Below are 16,920 nucleotides of genomic sequence, written 5' to 3'. Positions count from 1 at the left end.
GATGCAAAAGAAGGGAACTAGCTTTTGAGTTTATCTGGTAGAGATAACATTTTGAGATTCGCTCGAGTTAACCCTACTTCCCCCGTACAGCGAGCTCTCTTAGGTGCAAGGTGTTGGCACACCTGCGTCTTGCAAATTATAGGCAAAGTCCTTGATCCTGTGCCAAAAATTCAAAAGTTTCCCCAACTGTAGTAAACAACATATAGTATCATATGGCTGAAGACCAAAGTTCTTCTGGGGAGGATAAAATATGTGGATGTGTTCCTGGGGGACGACAGCATGTATCATGTTACTTTGCTTGGCGCGATGCATATTACATGACATGGGTACTAATATTAACAGATAAAAAAAGCGCGAATATATCAAGATGTTTAGATTTAAATGTCTTTGAAGCTGCCAGATGAGTCGAAAAACTAGAGAATGGATGATCACTGATGCATTTTCCATCTAGTTTTCGCATTCACTTGGTCTTCCTCCTCTGATATGGCAATTACTTTATTTCATTTCTACTGCCTAACCGCCACCCTCTCGCTATAGCTATCACTTACGCAGACAGGGGAAAGTGTGTTACACAGAAGTGTTACATCTCTGCGCATCTTGTTTATCTGTATAATGTTTCTGAGGCACACTTGGTTATTCCGCCTCGCATTTGCCAAGACGAGTGTAGAAAAAAAGGGAAAAAAAGAGTTAATGCCCAATAGAGGAAGTATTATTAATCTGGCGCGCAATATGGACTGGTATTGCTTCATTTTCCCTCTAATCACAAACCAGTGCCCTGCAGTTTCACCTAAAAGACGAGAACTTTCGACGGTTCATCTAAAATATTTTCAGTAGAAGAAATTTGAGTTTCATCAGATTGTTCAATCGTAAACATTTTTCTCATCTATGCAACACTCGAAATATGAATGTACGTAATATATACATAGGTTCCTTGTACACATTTTTCGGAAATAACCACATTTTGACTCATCAATAGTGCAGCCGCATCTACAAGTATGCACTGCAGATTAGCGAAACATGCGTGGTAGAGGGTACTTTTCATTGTACTATATTTGAGTTTCCTGTCGTTTCAGTTACAGAATAATAAATACTTAAAATTCACAGACGGGTGGGTCGTCAGACTGATTTTAGTCATGATGTGTTAGGACTATTCGCATATCCAAAGAACTAGTGCTTGGCATTGTCTGAAAATATTCCCACGGGCACGTGGCGTTTTACTTCAAATATCTGACATACCAAGTCAGCGTTTCTGTCTCACGCTTCCACGAGTCGGATAATGCCTGTGTCAATTTCCACTGCATTCCTTGACATATACTCGATGTCCCTGTTTGTCCAGTTTAATATGATTCCGTTGTGGAATCTTCAAACGCTTATAACAGTAACACAGTTTTATACTTATCACTCGTTCCGTGGGATTGACAGTCATCTATTATCTTGTCCCATAAAATAGAAATTTACTGTTTTAATTTTCTCACTACAAACGAATTTAATAAACTGTTCTAAAAGTTTCTGACATATCCCTATAAAAGACGAATGCAGAGATAAGCCATGTTATGAATAAACAAAATCAGAAGAGAAATCCTAAGACCGAGCAAGAATTGAATTCCGATGCTTTGAATGATTAGATAGCCACCTCTTTGTTATCATAAAACCACTGAACCACTTCAAAGTTTAATAAAATATTTGATTCTGTAACACTAACCGCAGATATTATGTTTTCTAAGATAATATCATTACCGTATTCCCTTCCTGTATTATCTTGCAATTTATAAACAGTGGTTAACAAGATACAAGGAACGATTGTAATGGATGTATTAGACAAAACCACAAGAAGACGGCCATTTCCTATGAACAAAGATAGCCACAGTACATGCCAAGATTGCCCAGAACTAATCCAGTGTTTATGTGTGCTTTAGTTAATTTTTTTATTTTTATTGTCGCCTAAGGATGAGATTTGTACCTAGAAACATATTGCTTTATTAAATAATTTAAGCAAATCAACAAAAGATTTGTAACTGGTAGTTAACTAAAAGAAATTTTTTAAATCTGCGATGTCGAAAAGGAAGTATAAAGCGATGTAAAAATCATGCAAACTGTGTGAATAAAATTACTGGTAAAGAAGTGACTAACTTGCGAAATAGACCTGGCTCTCACTAATATAACATATTTATAGCAGTCAGGGAACAGTTGTAATGAGCACAAAAGTTTAGACTAATGGAAATCGTAAGTGGTAGCGCCTCTGAAACCACAAAGAATGAATGATGAAATTGTCACATATTGAAATCTGTTTCATGAACTGATCATGATTCCTTACTTCAGGTATTTCATATCAGTGAACCTGTTCGGGATGTTACCGGTATTAAAATAATTATTGAAGTATTTGGGTTCATTTTAGAATTTGAAGGCACATCAACATACCGAGGTTCGCATTGATGATATTCTGAGATGACGTTGATCCTAGGTAAATGGCCCAAGGGCATCGTACGGTAGCCCTAGCAATCTCAGTAACGAATATAAACCTAAACCAGAAATAACTTACGGGCACAAAGCACGTTATTTACTTTAAGACAGGTTTCCTTTAAAATTTTATCTCAATATCTCCGCCGGGAATGTCGCGGTTCCTATTTCTTTCTCAAATTTAGCTTTCAAGAACATGATTATTCAGCTGCTTACAATATTACATTAAACAGATAACAACTTCTGTACAAAACAAGGAAAAAAATACACGTAGTTCCGTTAGCTACCGTAAAATAATACTAGATGTCACATGTACACATAACCTCTGACAAGTACAAGTTTCAGGTACGAAATACTTTAAAATGTATAAAAATTCTTTGACAACGGTAGTAAGATGTTAATTGTCGTAGGGGGCGATGTATTTCTACCGGAAAAATGAAAATCACCTTTAGAATAAAGTGGTATAAAATATTAACTTTTTGTTCGATGAGTGTCTTGATTTCTAGTAAGAATATGGAAAGAGCTCTGAACACTTTGGACCTAGGTCCGACTTATCATCGTAGACAAGCGCTACCGATCGTTTATAAGGGCAACGCAGAAATTGCTTCCATTAATGGCGTCATAATACCGTACCGTAACTGTATGAAGTACATCTTGGTTCTTAATCGGAACATATTTTCTTGATTAATTGGCGCCTAGAACAACAATGGGTTACAATGCCATCTCCAAAGACGCCAACATATTCATGACGATCTTTTGCTCGTCAGTCGCACATTGGAAGCAAGTAAATGCTACCGTTTGGCTGGGACCGACACATAATCTTCCGCAGCGATATTGATTGCAGTTGACAGAAATTGTGAGATTCCTCCAGGATGGTACCGTTGTATTACGGAAGCTCTGTGTCTCGTAAAGGTTTTTGTAGCGTTAGTTTCGAAAATCAGAGAAGTTTTAACTGCGAACCAAATATCAATAGGGCTTCACGTAGTTACCAGCAGTGCCAAGAGATGGCGCTGCAGTCAGCGTCGGCCGTGCGAAACCTGTGCGCATGCGCACGCTAGCCATATGCATTGGGAAAACACAGGCGGTGTACACAGAGATACTTTGGTGAGTGAGATTTTGTTGTATTAAGTAGTTCGTAGACTCTGAAGGGCTTACGAAGTGGAACCTATCCGTGTCCTTAACAACAAACATGCCCACTGTAATAATCATAACGCAATGAACGTTTGATATAATGTGTTTTAGTCGTCGGTACACGAAAGGTGTAAATAACGAGTTCGTTGAGAGTGGCGGTTATTTAGGTATAATATTAATGTTGACCTCTCAGTACGAAGAACTCTTGTGTTTCGATGTGTCCGCAGTGTTTCGAGTTTTAGTTCTCTGACGTTGGAAAAGATCGCCGTGTTTGTAAGACAGTGGCTAACACGAGAGTATGGGGTCACTGATCCTCAGTGAATTGGACTGATAGGGCAATGTTTATGTGCCAGCAGAAGTTTCCTTTCTGCTATTCGTCATGTTTGGTGAGAGTCCCACGATGACTAAAATTTGTCAACGTCTAGTACTTGTTCACGTCATCAGCATTGACTGCAGATTTTCAGTTTCAAAGCATAGTGGCTAGTGGTTGTTTCGACCTTGTCATATTATCATCACGTAAGTAAAAGTATGAACCAGTCTATGATTATCGTGTACATCGTTTACCTTTCACGGGGCATTGGAAAGGATTTGTTGTTTCGAGGTGAAACACATTGTTTGGTTCTTAGTAACTAGGTGGCTTCAGGAAATAAATCTTACATATAACACGTAAACAAAAATGTTTTATTTCCCGAACCTGTTTTGTTGAGCTAGTTGTGTGCATGGTTTGAAACGTAGCAGGGAAGTGTATATGCAGGCGTGTGGTAGTTTGTTGCCGGAAGTGTTAGACAAATTGTGATTGTGTTTGAAAATGTATTTATATAGATGGTTGTCTCGCCTGAATTAGGAGGCATCAGTTGTGTGTCTTTATGCAAAACTGTGCATATGCACAATGGCATTTGCTTTACATCCGCAGCGTCCTACACCAAAGTTTGTAGTTTTCACGATGATATCGTTCTAGACTCTCCTGTAACTTAAGTCTTCCAGGACGAGGTATAATACCGAACAGAACTATTTGGTCCCATCAGAGGGCACACAATAAGCATACCTCAAAAGTCTGTAAGAAGATTCTTCTTCATTTGACTCTGTCTGTACATTCTCCAGTTCGCCTACTTTCGAGCAGCACTTTCCCTAGCACCATAGCTACTCGCGCATGCGCATTATATGCATTTCCGGCGATTCAAAAATCAATAAATTATTGCTCATCACTGGCGATTGTTAGGCACGAGTTTAGAAATGGAGGTACACTCCTCGCACCCTGAAAATCTGACCGTCGGTGTTCAGTTTGTTACTACGGGCCCTCTCTAAGCCATGAGGTTCGGTAGGCCTATGTAATAATGAGTAAAACGGTATCCTTGTAATTAGCTTCTGTTATTGCATTGTTCTACTGGCCCAGTTGTAGGTCTGGGAAATTTTTCTGAGACTCGGAAGATAAGTGATTAAAGCGAGTTGAACTGCAGATTGCAACATTTCTCATCCTGCATATATAATTTTGTCTGTACAAACTGGTTTGGTTGTAAGGAGTATCAAATGAGTCGCGACTGCGGGTGGGTCAAGTCAGCTCTGGCTGATTAACATTTAGTAATGTTCTTGTCTCTCTCCTCTCGGAAGACTGATACATGTGGCAACAGCGCTTACGGCTAGCCCGGGCAGCACCTGAACGACAAGCAGGACTCGCCGATGAATGGAAGGTTTCGCAGTGGGATTGATTTTGTGGGCACAGTGCTTGTGTGCATACTTTCCTGTCCAGAAAAATTATCGCAAATACCTTGTATTTGTCTAACAGGACACGAAAATTGTTCCTTTTAACGTAGCCCGATATCCAGAGGTTTACTACTAGAACCCACGCTAATTGTCCCATAAAGTTGGTATCGACGTGCTACTAAGCGGGGCAGCCCATTGGTTAAGACGCTGAAATATTCGGGAGGAAAAGGGCCGAAGTCCACATCTTGGCGCCATTTCAATTAGGTTCTGCATTGGTTGTTATAAACACTTGAATGCTGGGATGATTCCTGAGGAAGGCAAGTTACATATCCTAGTCCCAAGCACTCGCCATCTTGAGCTTATACTTGGATTCTAATGACGTTGTTAATACACTAAATTAAGAGGTTGGTTGATGTAGGGGAATTTGGTGCACACAGTTGTGATCAGTTAGAATTCTTGGCTTGCAATGGGCACAACCTTGGCTGAAGTAATGAAGCAGCATTTTCACGAACACTGGCATAAGGCTACTCGTAGGAGAAATGTTAAGGCTTTTGCAGATGTAGATCAGCCTGTAAGCTTCCGCTCACTAATTCTTAAGGGTGCGTCAAACTTTATTTTTCTGAGACGTTCAGAAATAAATTGTTGCGAAGTACCTAAAATGAGACTTTTCAAAGATCTTGTTCTGGTTGATAGTATTTCAGAACCCTCAAAATTTTTTTTTTTTAGTTGGAACTGTCGGGAGAACGTGAATAAGCCGTAATGTAGAGTTATAAAGAAAAATTTACTGAAATGCAAAAGCACAGGCCGTGTTAGTATACACGCGATGTCCAAAAATGGCACAGCAATATTCATGATGACATAGATGTGGTCACGGTCAAGTCATGGAAGCTGCCTAGAATTGCAGGTGATGTAATACGGCCCAGATGGACCAACACACGTTAATGGAAGCTAGATATTATGATTTGATGGCCTGAAGTCGATCAATGACTGCAGCAGTGTCCCAGAGAAAATTTACACTTTTTTCCAAAATTTGCCAATAACGCTATGTTTTTACTTATAACTAGGTACGGGAACGAGTGCTCATCGGCAAACTAATTTAGACCAAACTACTGCACAAAGGATTTGGAGTAACTACCACTTAACAGATCACAAGACAGGGTAGTATTATTTGGGGTGTAAGATGTGAGCGCTTTACATCCCTTCGGTCAGTTTAATTAAAAGGTTGACAGTCGCATAACTGCTGTCCTCTCCACCTGATGGCAGTATAGTAGCAACTCTTTTACGAAATTGGATCTTGTTGCCCACATCGAAAATTTTGGAGTGTTTGCTACAGTCCACGATTTCTATAGGTGGAACGGCTGGTATAATTTTTTTCTGAACTGGTTCGTTAATGTAGCTTTACCTAAGATTTAACATACCCGTGGAGATAATTAGTACAATATGGAATTATGTAAACTGTCGAGCAACCTTCGTCATTATGGTAACGAGGTGGTTAGACGTAGTTCGATGCTAGTTGGTTACAAATGAGGATTAGTAAATAAATCTTTAGCATTGTTAGAGGACTATGGATATGGTATAAGATGTGACTTCTTGTAGGGTTGCTTATTAATAATTGTTAATTGGTTTGTCCTCTGAAGCTGATAGTCTTGGATTCTAAAGTAGTTCCCTTGTATTCAGTTCATACGTAACAGCAATTTCAAATGGAAGCATTGAAAAAGGGCTGTTATTTCTCATTTTCTTACAGTTGATAGCAGATTTAGGTTTTATTGCGATGTATCGCCTTTATAATCTTTATAAGGTTTATTTAACCCGGCTATGAATTTTATTTAGGGGAACTTCGTATTTAGTCAAGGCCATCCGCCATATTGGAATTGCCTCGCAGCACGATACGTCACACTAGCAGGGCAGTGTGGACTTCAGTCAGGCGATAGGCAGCGTTCAGAAACCGCAGCTGTGGCTTTCACTTGAGTGTCAGTATTATAGTTTCAATACATAAGTCACCCATCCTAAAAGATGGTATTTTAAGTACGTTTCGAGTAGTATGCTGTGTAGAATGTGATACTATTTCCAGTCCATTTAGGCGTAGAGCCCTTTGCACTGTTTCGCGTAGGGATACTCATCTGTTCAATACACGTAATGTACTAATATCAACTAAGCGTAGACTGGAGGCGAAATCTGTAAGAGGAATCTCGATAGTGGGTGTACTATAGGACTGAGGTTTGCACAGTAGCGACGTGGCATCACGCCAGTTGGACGTCGGACGAGTAAAATCTTTTCCGCGATCGTGACTCTGGTTCTGTCTCACATTATGAAGTTAGGTCGTTCAGCTTGCCTCTGAATAGTCACGCAGTGGAAACGGGAAGCACTAATATTTCCATAAGTCAGGTTAAACTATGTGGTTTGAGTGTTCTCGCTTTCGAAATGTAGATACCTTAAGACTAACATGGGGTTTAACGGCGTCGTCAATTATGGCAACTGTCATTTATCAAGGAACTGAGCCTTGAAAGCAAATTAAAATAGTAATGGTTCTTAGATGTACCCAAAGAATGTTGATTGTATTTACTCTTGATTTGCAGTCAATTATTTTCGTAGCAGATGGTACAAGTAACGAATACAAACGCCCAAAGTGATCGATTTGACCCTATCTGCGGTGGTCAACATATTTTATTCTCTCTCTGTGTGTGTGTGTGTGTGTGTGTGTGTGTGTGTTTTAGGGCCGCCTCCGGCTCTTCCTCTCCCCTCCCCCACCCCTCTCTGCTTACTTCCTCTCCCTTACTTATTTCCCCCGCCCACCTCTTCCGCCCCCACAGTTTTACACAGCACTACTGTGGGTGGTAATTGGTAAGTTGTTAAATGTCAATGAATTCCATTTCTTTTCCAGGGCTCGACATATTTACAACAGAAATGACACATTCGTGCTGAGGAGGAGCTATGAAACTAACAAGCATGTTTGAAAGCTCAAGTGAAACTCCCGTTGTGAAGTGTTCGCAAGATGGTGAAAAGTCGGATCAGTCTGGTGCGTTGCTCGCACCTGATTCTGCGGACTCTTTCGATTTGTCGCCAAGTAAACCAAAGATAAAAGACGTTCAGTCGGCACCAGTTTCGGATTTATTAAACGGAGACAGCGATGTAAAAGCTGATTTAAAGAAAACGTTAGAACCATTGTCGCTAAATAATGGTGATGGTGCTTCGTCAGATGATTTGGAAAGAATTTCATGCAGAACACCAGTCGGCGATAACGATTCGTCGAGCGAAAAAGAAAATTACGTGTTTGATGACGGGGGTTCCGAAGCAAGTTTGAAACTTCGCATTACTGAGAGTGAAGACGAAGGCGAGATGTCTCCGAGAGCTACTAGCCCATTTGAAGACATGGATCACGACACCAGCGAACAAATATTGCCTGAGACTGAAGATCGTGATGGCATTAACGGCGTGCCTGAAGACATTGAACAAAACTATGACAATGAAGAGCAGGGGAACGAAGCTACAGAAGCAGACGACGCGAGCCCGGTAGTTAAAGATGAAGACAGTGAAATACCAGGTGAGTAAGGTTTGTTTTCTCTGATTCACTCCCTCTGTTATCATCAAAGGGGCAGGTGATGGTACATCATATGACTAGTAGTCGACGTGGTGCTCCCCCCCTATCTCTGGTGTAGTGTTCTGGTTTGAGTTTCAGGTTTAGAAAATGGTTCATAGTTTCTTCGTATATTTTCTTCTTCTTTCTGCTTCACGTTAGTAATTCTTTTTGCAGTCTTTATATTATTCCGGTGGTTTGTAGTAATTTTGGTCCTTTGTAATATATATCGAAAATTCTTTTGGAATGGAGGAGATCCAATACCATCCAGGCGATACTAACAAGATCATATTATTAACTTGTTGCATAGATAAAACTTGTGCAAAAGCGACGTACATCGTTACGATGTGTGAACATTACAGTCGAGATGTCTCGTAAAAACTAAAATTTTTCTTCCACAAGTTCTTATGTTCATTCAGGCATTAGCCTAGAAAAAACCGCTTGTGTATTGAAAATAAAAGCGAATATTGTGCAGTTAGTAATAGGCAACTGTAATTTTATAGGTAGGCGTGGACGAGGATCAAACTAATGTAAGGTCTAACAGGTGTATGTTAAAATCTTTGTCTTGACCGTTTTTGCTGATTTTATTAGTGGGAGCAAAGTCGCTGATAAATGACTAGAACACACTGTGGTCTCGTCTCAGCTTACTGACAAAATAAGAATGGGTAAGTATGTTGGTACCTGGCATCCCCTCTAAGACAGTTGAAATTTGATTCATTATGTAAATCATTTGTTACTGTTGCCCATATTATTATTGTGTGCGGCATTAGCCGTATATTATTACGGCAAATGGTACATAGGCTGTCGCTTTATTAGAACATTAAATCACTGTGTGGAAGTACTAAGGGATATGCCTGCATGTATAATGCATGTAGAAAATACATACTTATTGATATGCAACGCATTTCTTTAGTTACCGCGTGAGTTTTAATTTCCTGACTATAGACTTTGGGTTGTTCAGAACATTTGGCTCGGCACATTCAAGCGTCCAGTTGCGGTAAAACATCATCGCTGTTCTCTGACAGCGTGACTCCATCATAGATGTGCTTTGATGAGAACATTTGCCATGTATATCGCTGAATGATCCTCGGTTCTCAGGAAAGATTTAAGAGGAGTCGAGGAGATGAATTTAGAGCAAGGGCACCCATTACCCCGAGGAAGGGGGGAAGGGTTGCTCCTAGGGAAAAGGAAAAGTGTAGTGTAGTCAGGTGTTTCCTTAAGATTTAATCGTCCGTATTGTATAGGTTCTTAACAGTGTCGGGACTGGAACTTTTTTTATGGCTGCCATTCGCCTTCCAAAATATTAAAAAAAATACTCCACGCCCCCAGAACGTGCGCACCCTCCCCCCCCCCCCCCCCCCCCCCCTCCGCCAACTCCTAACAAACATTCGTTTGTGCACCCTTGTTTTGGTGGATTGTGTTGGAACCCAGCTGTTTGCGCAAACTAGTTTTCTTTACACTACATCCACTCAGTCGGCAGATTTATAATTTCCAAGGAGTGGATTTACTTGAATGCCAGCCGTGCATATATTTCAGAATCGCACAGTAACTCTTGGAAATAGCTGTCAGCAATGATGGACACATTAACACACCTTTCACTTCCACGTAACGTAACACTGGAAACTAGTTGCACAGGTGTCTAAAACATCGGTTTCTTTGACAAATTTCCTTAAGAAATTCCCAAACGACACACGAAGAGCGTTTTCATTTCCTAGCTGCATTCTATTCCCGATTTGCATTTTCTTTATGTAATGGTCCTTTCTAGCTCTGATGCGCCGCTCGTCGGTCAAACGGAAGTATCTGGCGGACATTGTCTGCGACCCCATGTAGATGATATCACTTTCAAATCGTCGCATATTCACAGTATCCGACCGGTCGTGACGCATAAGTTTCCTTTGTGCCATTTCTTGGCTTCGATGAATCGATGAACAGTCGGCATGGTTGAACGCTGTTGACATAAGACATCGATTGCTCATAAAGCAACAGATGGTGCTTCTCATTGCAAAGAACTGCATAAGTTGTTTGTGTGTGCCAAAATGTGAAGTTGTTTCAAATAAATGACATTCTTTAAGACCTGAATAGAGTGCTCCTGTTTAGCGGTTTGTTGGTGCCAGATCCCGTGCGAAGGTCGCGAAGTTCAGCATCTTTTCAGAGATTGTGTTCAACAGGCTGGTAGCCATTGGAACGAGAGGAACGAGCCTTCTTGATTTTAATTAAAATGTATTTTTCGGGTGCTGCTAGTATTGTCCAAGTGATGGGCTCTTGTCGAATTGATGTGGAAACTGAGGGAATGTCGGGATACTATAGGTGCACAAGTTTTGTTTTACGTGAAAATCTGGTGTCATCCGCCGTCTAGAAAAGTCCGTGGTGTGGTTTCTTGACTCGTCATCTTAAGGTACTACCACTGGTTTGCTTCGTAACAAGTTGACACAATTTCGCCAGTAGGCAATGTAACCCCAGATGACAGTAATTAAACACCAAATATTTTGATGTAAGCAAAGTATTGCTTCATTGAATTCCACCGAGGTTGGCAGAATAATTTACGGCGTTTCCTGAAAAGATGACTGTAAACCATGAAAATTTTGTAAAAGTATTTTAAACCTGAGGTGATATGAGCGAATAGTTTCTCCTTCATGAGAAACTGCATTATGAAAAGTAAATGGCATTTCAGATGTCTGCAGCGTATCACTGTAATGTGCGATTAATATTGGCGGTATATTTTCTTTAGTTTGAGTATGCATATATATGTCGGCATCCAGTGTAACTTAAAGGGCGTCCCCTCACAGATTCTATTGCTGGACAAGAATGGTCCCTTTTTAAAGCCCCAAATAAACTGTTTTCCGAACAAGTACAGTGATGACTATAATCAGTTTTATGTTAGTACCTTAAGACCCATCGTGGAAAAGTAACATCCCTTGAGTAACGAACAGCTAACCCTTCATATAATTCCCCAAGTTTGTTTTAGCAGGATGGGTCATGCTGTTTTCCAAAGGCGTTACGACCTCTTAATGGCTGGGCAGGGATCGAACTGTTCGCTTTCAGAAAGCATCATTTGTATCTCATTCTCAAATTACGAGTGATTGGTACCGAATTGAAGCTGAATCGCCAGTCTCAGAACGTCACGAATAACGTCTCTGTTTCAAGTTGATTCGCTGTTGATGTCGATGTATGTAACACTCCAGAGCTACCAACTCGTCGTAGGTTCTCGACTTTCCAAGAAGTGAGGGTGGATATCAAAGGAAGACCGATGGCATTCAAAATGCCGTGAAGGAAGTTTTGCTAGTCACCTATAGATTTTATTTAGGATCGTTTCTGACAGTTTGTCAGTAAGGTAGCTTGTATGATGTACCTTTGTTCTTACACCATCCGATTGATGCTATTTTCGTGGAACTGGAGTGAATACTCATGTGACACGCGTCCTGTTCTCCTGCAAAGTCCGGGGACTCTATTACTACACCGGCAGGGAAAAGTATAAATCACTATGATCGTTCTGTGATTCCTTTTTGGAAGTCACATCATTCCTGCACATGAAGCAGTACCTGGCTCAAGTATGTAATATTTACGTGAGTAATAAGTCTACTTACCACGAATGTGTGCACCGGTGATAACTAAAAGAAAACTGAACAAATGTGACACTGAAAGGAGGAGGCGAGTTTGAGAAGACGCAGTGGAGTTTGAGCGTGCAACTAGTTGCGTCACTGGCAAGGTCAAAGACCAGCGTACAAATAGCATCACAGTGTACGGGTGATTTGTCGCATGTGGCTGATGGTTTAGATCCAGCCAGTTACGATTGCAGTACAGACATAGAGCTGCCTTTAGTGTCGTACAGTGAAACAATATCGTATCAGAAAAAGTCCAGTGCTTCTAAGCGCTGTTGCTCGTGGGGACAGCAAGAGTCGATACATATTTCTCAATATTGAACGATCATTTGTAAACATTTGTTGTCGAGTCAGGTGTTTTGTTGTAGACATGCACTACTTTCTGGTCGGTAAATTGTAGTTCGCCCTGATCTGCAGACTTTCATACAGTTCACGGACATAATTTTCCAGGAATTAACTCTTATCGATGTAAAACAGCGGATCTTTGCTTGAAATGTACGTGAAAAAATACTTTGAGATTTTTTACTGATGCTGTGATAGGACCGGAGGTATAGAAAGCTTAACAATATTTTCGTAGGTGCTCCTTAAAATCATACATAATTCATATTTTTTGTTGGCAAGGGGCTACACTGAAGCTATTCTGTTCTTCCGTTATTTTATTCTTTCCAGCCGATCAACATTATCGTTAAAGCGAATGGCATATCTTACCACTGCATGACCCGTAAGTTAAGCAGTCATCAGTCTGGAGATTGGTTTTGAACACGAGAGTAGTTTACAGAGATTGGTTTTGAACACGAGAGTAGTTTACAAGGCATGGTTCTGTTGGAGGTAGTATGCCTACAGCTCTGTCGGATCTCCGAACTGTTTTACCAACCTGAGTACTTTTTAACGTAGAGGGAGCCACATTGCAACTCGGCATTTTCCACATTAACCGGCATTGCCAGAACTGGGGGAATTGATAAGTGACAAATCAGAGTCGCAGGAGTAAGCATGACTTGTGGATTTCTAATTTGACACTTTACCACTAATCCATGAAGTCGCGTAGTAAATATGTAATCACCAGAGTCAAGAAGAATGCGCCGCTCGGCCAAGGAAGGTGTAGGTTAATTCCTAGCTACAGGAGAGCACTTATGTGAGTGGGCGCGTGTAAGACCCCAGCTTTTTTGCGCCATAAAGCAAAACAAAGCTGCCATGTGAGAGAAATAGGTGAACATATACGCGCATCCAATGTTAATAAAACTACAACGAAGTGTATAACATTTGGACATTCGTATTATTGTATTAATATGCAATGACAAGTGCCCTTTCTCATGCACTTCAGTGGTGTATAGAGTATGTGTGTAGATTTGGGGAAGGAAGGTACTAAAATATGGAACAAAGACATGATGGACATAAGTCACCTCCAGTGGTTTTAAAATATATCGCGTTTCTTCCAAGTACACCCCGACGCTTCGCACAGAATACTGTTCATCAAACATTAGTTTTGTGGCATGTACTTACATTTGGTGGAACAAAACGCTCAACTTCGTATGTGGTGGTCTACAGTTTCGAAAATTGCGAATAACGTACATTATGAAAAGAGAGCAGCGTAGAAAGCATTACTGGACGCAACGAAACTGTCAAAATTACTGCAAGACAACGATTGAAGATATACATATCTGATGAGCACTTGAGCTGAATGTGGAAGGTAGTTGCGTAGTTTCTAATTGTGTGGCTGTAGAGGACTACACAACAGTTCATGAAAATGGTGCAGTTGAACCTAAGATAACACAAAAAGGAAAGAAATAAAAGTTGGTTGTCGTTTTTTCTGGACGATAAGTATTTTTATGTGGAAAAATACCACTGTGGCTAATATTTGACAGGCCCGTGTTATTACAAGTGGCGAATCTACAATGCTGGGAGGGGGGGTGGGGGGAGGAGGTGGAGCTCCTCTCAATGGAAAAATTTCCGCAAGTACTTCAGAAGGCATCTTATACATTGCACCTTTTGACAGAGATGTCCCTCAGCACTGAAAAATGCTTGAAGATGAAGATGATGGTGTGGAGAACACTCGGCTATAATTGTTCAAAAATTCGTCTTTGGAGTATGAAGAAACTCCATTATGTTTCCTGGCCAGATCAGACATCTGTTTTCAAAATTATGCCAATAATATAGTTTGTTGTGGAGACAAGAGCAAGAAATAATGCTACGTGCTCTCACCTACCAACCTGTAGAGACATGAGACCTGGTGTCATCCTTGGGGTAACAACTTGTTAGTACTAGATGCTAGAAAGTATTCACTCTGTTGATGTCCCTCTGTATTGTCTTCTGAAGACTGAAGTGGCATGCTTCATGCTGAAGTGTGCTCCTAGCCCCATCCATGACTTGCAAAAGCAACCTGAAGACAATGGAGAGCTGTAATTCTGTAAATATTGGTTGAAAGCTAAATGCTGGATAATTGGATTCCCGTTACTTGAGCTAGTTTCCATTTCCGTGATGGACATCTTTGACTAAAGTATAATATGTACCTGTGACAGCGCAAACTGTTTTTAAAAATGTGGAATGTGGTATTCATATATGTGAGCTAAACTTGTATTACTTGAAGATTCACATTAACAGTATGTTGGTTGTCTTGACCAGGTACCTCTGGGAAAATTTCATCCATCCTTTGAATTTCCAATACAAATTTAGTCTGCTTGATTAGGCAAAGCTTTCCCTGTGTGATGGGCTTGTAGCATCTCATATACATAAGTTGGGCAAGTTGCAATGGTGTGTGTGTGTGGGGGGGGGGGGGGGGGGAGAGCCTGCATGTTTTGAGAATAATACTAAGTGTGCGCAAGTCAGACTGAGTTATGAATTGTATTGAGCTAACTAAAATTTTGTTGTGTGTATAATTAATTTGTATATATATATATATATATATATATATTTTTTTTTTTTTTTTTTCTTCATGAATGATAGCATCCATGAGAATCAGACAATGCGATTAATTCATTGCCAGTTGGTTTACCTGTAGAACTGTGTGTCATTTTCTAGAATAGAATTATTACTGCACTCATGCATAGTTTAATATTCTCATGCTGTTTTGGATTACAGTAGAAATAGCATGTCAGATCTGTTCATTGGTTGTGTACTTAACACTGAAAGAAAAGCTGGAGTGTACAAGAACTTAGTTTTGTTCCTCCTTCACTCATGTTCTGGTGTATGTGACGAAAACTATTAATTATATCCACAGATTGCATTTATAAACTTTATTTTGAGTATATAACTCAAGTTGTCAGCAGAATGTGACTGGAATTCAATATATTGAGAAAGAACATGTGGGTTCTGTATTTTGTTTCATCTGTGGTTAGTGTTTAGTCAGAAAATTGGTGAGTGATTCGTTAAAAATACAGTGGCGGAAAAAAATCTTAACACAGAGTTGGTAGTAGCGCCACTGATGAGGATGCAAATCAGTTGTGCTTTAAATACTGGTAACGGTCTTGAGCGTTAGTTACCTTTCAGATTACTTTTGAGATTTGACGTCGTGAGTAGTTGGTCAGGAATGCCTCCAAGGTGACTAAGACGTTATTATCAACACGTCACTGAGGTCGTGCAACAGGGCTATGAGAAGCTGGAATTTCCTTCGAGAATATTGCAGCACTTGGCAGGAATGTAGCCACTGTAAATGGTTGGTGGTCAGAGAATGTACGGTCACTATCGCGAAGGAAGCGCTTGTCTCTGGCGCATCCTACCGCATCTGCAGCAGCAGTCGGCACCACGATGACACAACGAAACATTATAAATCGGTTACGTCAAGAACAACCCCGAGCCAGACGCCCTGTGGCGTGCATTCCACATACCTCAAACCACTGGCATTTGCGACTTCGGTGTTTCATTAGAGGGCAGGGTAGAGAGGTCTTTCTACTGAAAGCTGAGTCTGGAGGTACGGTCTGAAGTGCGATTTCGTATGACAGTAGGAGCACTCGCGTGGTTATCCCACGCAGCACCCTGACTGCAAACTTGTACGCCAGTCTTGTGATTCGACCTGTTGTGCTGCCATTCATGAACAGCACGCTAGGGTTGTTTTCCTACGGGATAACGCTCAGCCACATACCGCTGTTGTAACCCAACATGCCCTATAGGTGTCGACATTTTGCCTTATCGTGCTGTATCAACAGATCTGCCCTTGGGACATCCACAAACAGCATTGACCGACAAAAGTGCTACAGGCATGTAACTCCATTCTACAAACTGACGTCAGGCACCCGTACATCACAATCCATGCACGTTTGCATGTTCGCATTCAACATTCTGGCTGTTACACAGGGTATTTATGTACCAGCAATGTATAGTTGCAATAGTGTTATCTCGCGTGTACATTAACCTCTGATCTTGCAGTGTTAATCTCTTAAATATAGTACCTAAACAAATATATTCCCAAAATTTCATTACTCAGTATTAATTATTTTTTGGTGTTGCTATTTTTTCCGTCTGTGA

The 16,920-nt window shown here is 40.6% G+C and overlaps 1 protein-coding gene across 2 annotated transcripts in view; it reads left to right on the top strand.

Moving 5' to 3' along the window:
• The first annotated feature begins 3,526 nt into the window (after positions 1–3,526).
• The window catches only part of LOC124607458 (activating transcription factor 7-interacting protein 1), a 178,931-nt gene continuing 165,537 nt past the window's right edge, over positions 3,527–16,920 (top strand). The window contains exons 1-2 of one of the 2 annotated variants that reach the window (XM_047139793.1): positions 3,527–3,561; positions 8,171–8,830. In XM_047139793.1, coding sequence (XP_046995749.1) covers positions 8,221–8,830 — 610 coding nt within the window. In that variant the 5' untranslated portion in view covers positions 3,527–3,561; positions 8,171–8,220. Of the gene's footprint in view, positions 3,562–7,178; positions 7,260–8,170; positions 8,831–16,920 lie in introns of those variants that run through there. The other variant, XM_047139795.1, reaches the window with a different exon arrangement.

Source organism: Schistocerca americana, chromosome 3, assembly GCF_021461395.2.
Source record: "Schistocerca americana isolate TAMUIC-IGC-003095 chromosome 3, iqSchAmer2.1, whole genome shotgun sequence".
NCBI lineage: Eukaryota > Metazoa > Arthropoda > Insecta > Orthoptera > Acrididae > Schistocerca > Schistocerca americana.
This window is presented reverse-complemented; position numbering and strand designations above follow the sequence as displayed.